We start from the raw sequence: 7,281 nt of genomic DNA on the forward strand, positions 1-7,281 counted from the left end.
TTACCTTTAGATGAGTTTTGGCTTCATTGAAGATCATGTTTCGTCCAACACTCTTTTTTTTTTTTTTTTTTTTTTTTTTTTTTTTGGCAAGTGGAAGCAATATCGCAAGATGCTGAAAAGCCTTTTGATATGGTTGAATGGTCATTTTGATTTCATGCATTGTCGAACTTTAGCTTTGGACCAAAATGGAATCAAGGTATTTTCTTGAACCAATTAATTGCCTTTGTCCAAACACACAGCACAGTCTCTCACCTCTACCAACTTTTTAGAGGAAGATGGTTCAAGTCTGTCTGATCTCTATGGTTTTATTTTAGCATTAGAATAACTGACAAGTGCTATTCGACCTGAGCAAAAAATAACTGGCATGAGATGAGTGGGACGGCACCGTGATTCACCTGTAAAGTGTTGTCCTCACAGTTCTGAGGTCGAGGGTTTGATCCCGGGCCCGCCTGTGTGGAGTTTGCATGTTCTCCCCGTGCCTGCGTGGGTTTTCTCTGGGCACTACGGTTTCCTCCCACATCCCAAAAACATGTAACATTAATTGGAGACCCTAAATTAGAGGTGTGATTGTGAGTGGGGCTGTTTGTCTCAATGTGTCCTGCGATTGGCTGGCAACCAGTTCAGGGTATAACCTGCCTCCTGCCGGTTGACAGCTGGGATAGGCTCCAGCACTCCTCCAACCTTTGTGAGGATAAGCGGCTAAGAAAATGGATGGATGAGTTAAAGTGAATATGGTTTTAGAGCCTGTCTTCATGCTGATGACATTATATTAACATCATTTCACAGTCTTCAATCAAAACAACATTTTCTTGAATTTACACACAAAAATGATATCAGCGATGCATAATTCTGCATCTTAGGATGCAATGCTATGGACTAAGTGTTCCACTGTGGTGCTGGAAATCTGGCGTATGATTTTTATTTTTAATTTTTTGACAAGATGGGACTCTAGAGTGTAACAGTTTGGTTGCATATGCACCTTAATTTCTGAATATCTTGATTGACTGATTCAGGGAAGGACTTACAATACTTCCATCCATCCATTTTCTTAGCTGCTTATCCTCACGAGGGTCACAGGGAGTGCTGGAGCCTATCCCATCTGTCAACGGGCAGGAGGCAGGGTACACCCTGAACTGGTTGCCAGCCAATTGCAGGGCAGATAGAGACAAACAGTCGCACTCACAATCACACCGAGGGGCAATTTAGAGTCGACAATTAATTTTGCATGTTTTTGGGAAAGAGACAAACAACATTCACACTCACAAGCCCACCTAAGGACAATTTAGTCTCCATGTTTTTGGGGATGTGGGAGGAAACCGGAGTGCCCGCAAAAAACCCACGCAGGTATGCGGAGAACATGCAAACTCCACACAGGTGGGGCTGGGATTGAACCCTGGACCTCAGAACTGTGACGCCAACGATCTAACCAGTTGTTACACCGTGCTGACTAATTTCTGAATAGTGTGGCTAAAAAAAGAGTTATCACGAAGGCAGAACAAGGACTACTGTAATTAAGAAGAAATGCTCATTGATAAGCCATTGTCACATATAGTTTCAAAACCCAAATAAAGCCATTGGCCGCACCTGTCACATAGGTCTCGCTGGAGCTTTGTTTTCAACTGCAAAATAACAGGTACTGTACATAGTAGAGTTCCTGCAGTACAGTACAGTACTGTAAGCACCCGGAGTCAACATACAGTATAGTAATACACAATAACACTACATAGTCACACATAACTATAACCGGAAATTAGTTCATACGTCACAGCAGATGTCATCTTCTAAAGTACATTAATATAATAAATGTTTATAAGATCACCTTTAATAGTTCCACAATGCAGAATTTTGTATTATTTCAGAGCAACAGTGGCGAGAGTAAATACAAAAATAGAGTGCAAGAGAAAACCACGTTATGACTATTAATTATTTATTAACAATGAACATTACTGAGTAATGATTATGTTGTGAAGTTGAACACTATGCAGAATTTGTTTTATCTAATTGCATGATAAATTGCAATAACTGCCAGGCAGTAATTTTCTTGACACAAACATATAAAAAAAAGGAATTTCTGACAAATTTGGACGAATTGCCCAGGAAGTGAACTTCTGTAGGTTGGCAGCACTGCATTACGTTTACAGCACATTTATTAGCTAAAGTTAATTCAACACCAGACAAACTCCTTGAGACAGAACACTTTTTGCTTGGCTGTGTTTTAATCATTCCGAAAATATTGCACATTGGTCATTTTTCTTGACTATGACCAATTTATTAACCAATATTCGTGACTATACAATGTAGGTTCAATTTGCTTCCAGTATTGGTAGTTATTTTTCATTTTGCATGCCACTTATTTAATAAATGATCATTTTGATCACCCATCATTTTGTGGGTGTATATAAAAATATACAGTATATATATATTTTTTTTTTTTGGCGGGGGGGGGTGGTCAGGGGGCTTGATTTTTGGTGGTTTTCAACTTTGGCACCCACGCTGAGCACATCCCAGTGTTAAGTCCACTTGGGTCCTGCAAAACACTCAATGACGTCCAGTTTGTGCAAGGGGGGGCGTTTGACTGACATGCGAGAAACCAATCAGAATGGCCCGCTGGGAGGGACAACTGAGAAAACTCGGGATCCCATTCGGAGGAGGGCTTTCCAGTGTTTGGGACCAATTTCCTCTCGCTGGTAGACGTGTACAACTCAAAAGCAGTTCTCGATTTTTCTCCCCCGACGGCCTTCGTCATGTCTAACAACAACGCCAGCAACAACCTAATCATCGCCCAGAGGGCCGTGAAGCAGCTGCGGTTGGAGGCCAGCATCCGCAGGATCAAGGTGCCAGCGGCCGACACGGACACGCCGACGCCGACGCTGTGCGAGCGAGCGAGAAAGAGACAGGGAGTAACAGGCTAACCGCGCTGTTGAATGGCGGAGGGCGAAACTGCTTGTCCAGTCAATACTGCACACACTTCCTTCCACACTTCCAAATTTACACCGGGGAGCGCAAAGTCTCAAAAGTACTCACGCGGGCTCGCTAGTCTGCGTTTGCGACCGACGGTTCCAACTTTTCGCTGTCAAGTTCCGCATTGACACATTGGAGTTTTTCCCTGTTTGGCCAAGTGACATTACACCAAGACTCGCTAGTCACGTGAAAGTTTGACGTGCGTAAACACTGCGAGTCATGTGCAAATAACCGACCCTGCTATTGTGTAGCGCTTTTGGAGTTGATTCCTCGTCCGCGTTTGCTAACGTCGTGTGCGCCTCGCAGGTGTCCCAAGCTGCTGCCGAGTTGAGGAACTTCTGTTTGCAAAATGCATCCAAGGACCCGCTCCTGGTCGGTGTGCCCTCCAGCGATAATCCTTTTAGACCACCAAAGTCCTGCTCCCTGTTCTGAGGTATGTCTGGGAAATCGGCGGCGGCACACCCTCTCCGCATGACAGGGCATGTAAAAAAAAAAAAAACCCAAACAAAAACAAAACATCAACTTTATACATCAAATATAAGAGTTGTCAAATGTTCATCCTTCTCAAACTTTTAATAATGCTCACTTTTATTCAGCCATTGCTGAAGAGCTATTAACTTTAATTACATTTCTATATAATGCTTTGATTATACATGGTGAATTTCATACTTGTCTTTCAAAACTAAGCCTGATTATCTTTGTAAAAGCAACATTTTTGAGATGGTCCATCTATTTAATCTCTGTAAAAGATGCAAATCTACTTAAAGGGGAATTCCAGTGCTTCGCAAAAACAATGTATCCAATAGGTCATGGAATGTTGTTGTTGTTGTTTTCCTTTCGGCTTGTCCCTTTCGGGGTCGCCACAGCGTATCATTTCAGATGAACGCATATGTATGTTTGGCACAATTTTTACGCCGGATGCCCTTCCTGACGCAACCCTTCTCAGGGAGTGGAGGCCCCAGTGGGTCATGTAATATGTACCCTATTTTGACAATGTAATGTTAAATCCTCTCTCATTTAATAGTGCTTTGAGAAGATTTTTATCGACATTTCTGAATTTTCAGGGGCGTTGCTATTTTCGCAAGTCACATGACTTACGTGCACGGATGTGACGTTTAAGGCTTGATTACATTATGCCCAGCACGGATTTCTCGGATTTATCCTCATCTGATGAAGAAATAGCAGTATCAGTTGATCGGGAAGACGGAGGAATACTTCCATACAGATTTGAACCTGTGGCTGTAAATAATGTTCAATATTCGGATGGTTCTTTGAGGGGAATGACGCTGGAGTCTGACTACTCGGAGGGCTACGCGTGGGACGTAAGTGCGTAAACAAAGGCCCCCGGACCTCCGGGCTTGCAGCCGCAGATGGTTCTTCGGACGGGAATGACGTGGAGTCTTCGGCTCGCAGCCTCCGCTGGCAGAGCCCCTGAAAATTCGTATTTGTCGATAGTAATCTTCTCAAAACACAATTAAATGGGAGAGGATTTAACATCACATTGTCAAAATAGAGTACATATTACATGACCTATTGGATACGTTGTTCATGCGAAGCACTGGAATTCCCCTTTAATCTTCATGCCATATGTGTTTGTATTGTACTTTATGTAGTTCCATAAAACTTGATAAAATGTTTACAGTTGAATTTTTAATTACAGATCAAAATACACAAACAGGGTTTGTTGAAAAATATATTGTCCTACTCCTGACTAATGTAGATGAAAAATGGATTTAATGGGTAGGTTTTCAATTACGCCATCTTGTGTGTCATAGAGATCAAAGAACACAGGTGATAGGGGAAGCATGAAGTTTTTTTCTAGCGTCAATTTATCCGATTGGTCTAAGGGTGATGGTGACACACAAGCTGGTGTAATTGGAAACCTATCCATTCATGAACCCCTCCTAACCCCTGGGCTTGGCCTATACAGACCCTTCCCACGAAATCGGGACCTCCAAAAATGTGAATACTGGGAAGAAATCAGCCCAAATTTTGTTGGCCATAAATGCCACGCACAAATCATCTAAACTCAAAGCACTTGCACAGCTTCTTGCAGGTGTCATTAAATTGCTTACATTTGGTTCAAAATGGGAAAGACTGCAGACATGACAACTGCGTGTGGTGGATTAATTGAAGACTCTAAATTGGCCATAAGTATGATTGTGAGTGCGAATGGTTGTTTGTTTTGATGTGTCCTGCCCATTGGCTGGTAACCAGTTCAGGGTGTACCCCGCCTCCTGCCCAAAAATAGCTGGGATAGGGTCTAGCACTATCGTGAACCTTGTGAGGATATGCGGCTCAGAAAATGGATGGATGCTGTGATGCTTGCTTGAGATATGTTTCTGTACCTTTAATACAATATGGCTCGCAAGCAGGCCACTAAATGTTATGTTGTTGCCGAGCAACTTACTGCTAGTACTAACAGTTGTATGTAAACATGCTGCCATTCTATTGATTCATGCTCTAAAGTTTTGGTCCAGAAGAAGTAATTACAATATGTAATTTAATTACAGTAAATTAGCACCCATTATTTCTGTCACGTAATATTGGTTTGACCTGACTGATTAGAGCAGAGCAGTAATTTCTAACCATTATGAGGCAAAGAACATATTTTACAATTGAAAAATCTCACGCCACAGCAACAAACATAAATGTCACAAAAAGTGGATATAAAACGTTACTGTATGTACTTCATGCCATTTAATAGAAGACCATTAAGTTGTTCTGTCTGCAACAATGCCTCACTCGCATAAGTAGATCAACAAAGATGCAGAGAAAACCCATGCAGGCAGAGGGAGAACATGCAAACTCCACACAGGCAGGTCCCGGATTGAACCCTGTACCTCAGAACTGTGAGGCCAACCCTTTCCAGCTGCGCCGGTGTACCGCCTTATAAAGACCATATTTATTGTAAATATATTTTTGAGCAATTAAGTACACAAGTATACAGTATATGAACAGGTTATTTAAATAGATATATTGCTCCACCTTGCGATACGATTGGTGATCAGCTGTTGGTTTTAAAAACTTGGTGATTGGGCCCCCAAAATCCTGATCCCATCGAGTCTACTGCTGAGCCAACATAGGAAGCGTCTCAAGTGGGTCAAGGAAAAGGAAGACTGGACCGTTGGCCAGTATTCCAAGGTCCTTTTTTTTTTTCCAATGAAAGGCCATGCCATCACAGTGCTAGATGGCTCAGCCAAATTATCTGGATCCAAACCCCATGGAGAATCTAAGGGGTATAATCAAGAGGGAAATCAGGAGCACCAGACCCAAAAACAAAGAACTGACAGCAAACATCAAGGAAATCTGGGCCTCCATTAACTCGCATCAAGCAAAAAGATTTCCAACCAATCATCGAAGTACAAAGTTGAGAGTACCATGTTTTGATTGATTTTGATTTGATTGACTTCAAATTCTGATTTTTTTTTTTTTTTTTTTTTTTGGAAAGGGTCTGTACTCCTAGCTGTATGAGTTGTGGGGCTGACTAGGTGTTTTAATGTGTTCTACTTTTTTTCCTCCCCATCCCCCTTTAGCTTGGCAAAAACAATGAAGAATTTCTGAATCTATACAAAGGCTGTCTTCAATTTTACCCGTCACTGTAGATCTGCCAGCAGCTCACCTTCGTCGACCCCAGGATGGATCGGTCCATTTGTTTACCATAACAATTCGTCATATTTGTGCTGCACAAAACTCGAGTCCCCAGAAATGCTCAAGAAGTCACACTAACATTATTAATACGTACATCTTGGTTTTGCGCATCATTTGCTGTCCAAATCGATTACAGATATTACCATACTTAATCAAAACTGTGTGCTTTCGTGTCATGCAGGAGACTCTGACTCAGACACTCCACACAAAAGCATAAAATTGAACTTTTGGCAAATAGATTTTTGAGCCGATGTCCACTTTTCAGATATTTATAGTTATGGTTATGGTGATGTTGTCACGATTGAGAAGCACTATGACACGGTACAGACCTAAATGTATTTAAAGAAAAAAATGCTTGGTATTACTTTTATTAACCTGTATTCTGTTACCATCTTTAAAAACATGCCTTACACTATTTGAATAGTGATTTATTGTACATCACTTTATATATGCAAATAGCAGCTACATAAAAAATCTCTAAATGTTCCTGTTTAAGAATCTTGCTGAAGTGACCTGTTGCTCGGGCCTTTTTTCCCCACAATGGAATTCTATGCCATGCAACCAAATCTTTTACTACTGTTACCCTGTACCTCCCATGTCTTTGCTACTGTGAGCAACATTTTTAGAAATTAAATTTCTTTTTCAGAAACAGGTTTTATTTGGTGTGTG

General features: G+C 41.5%; 1 protein-coding gene across 1 annotated transcript; it reads left to right on the plus strand.

Annotated features, from left to right (window-relative positions):
• The first annotated feature begins 2,647 nt into the window (after window positions 1-2,647).
• On the plus strand, window positions 2,648-7,265 carry si:ch211-286b5.5 (uncharacterized protein LOC100003596 homolog). The gene is made up of 3 exons (XM_061830681.1): window positions 2,648-2,834; window positions 3,268-3,394; window positions 6,498-7,265. The coding sequence occupies exons 1-2, from the start codon at window positions 2,745-2,747 to the stop codon at window positions 3,391-3,393; spliced, it is 216 nt and encodes a 71-aa protein (XP_061686665.1). The 5' UTR covers window positions 2,648-2,744; the 3' UTR covers window position 3,394; window positions 6,498-7,265.
• Window positions 7,266-7,281: the final 16 nt, after the last annotated feature.

This window comes from Syngnathoides biaculeatus, chromosome 9 (assembly GCF_019802595.1).
Source record: "Syngnathoides biaculeatus isolate LvHL_M chromosome 9, ASM1980259v1, whole genome shotgun sequence".
NCBI lineage: Eukaryota > Metazoa > Chordata > Actinopteri > Syngnathiformes > Syngnathidae > Syngnathoides > Syngnathoides biaculeatus.

Excerpts from the sequence above, each read along its gene's own strand:
- si:ch211-286b5.5 (XM_061830681.1), top strand. The coding sequence starts at position 2,745 with ATGTCTAACAACAACGCCAGCAACAACCTAATCATCGCCCAGAGGGCC. Across the intron at positions 2,835-3,267 it reads CCAGCATCCGCAGGATCAAG|GTGTCCCAAGCTGCTGCCGA; the intron begins GTGCCAGCGGCC and ends TGCGCCTCGCAG.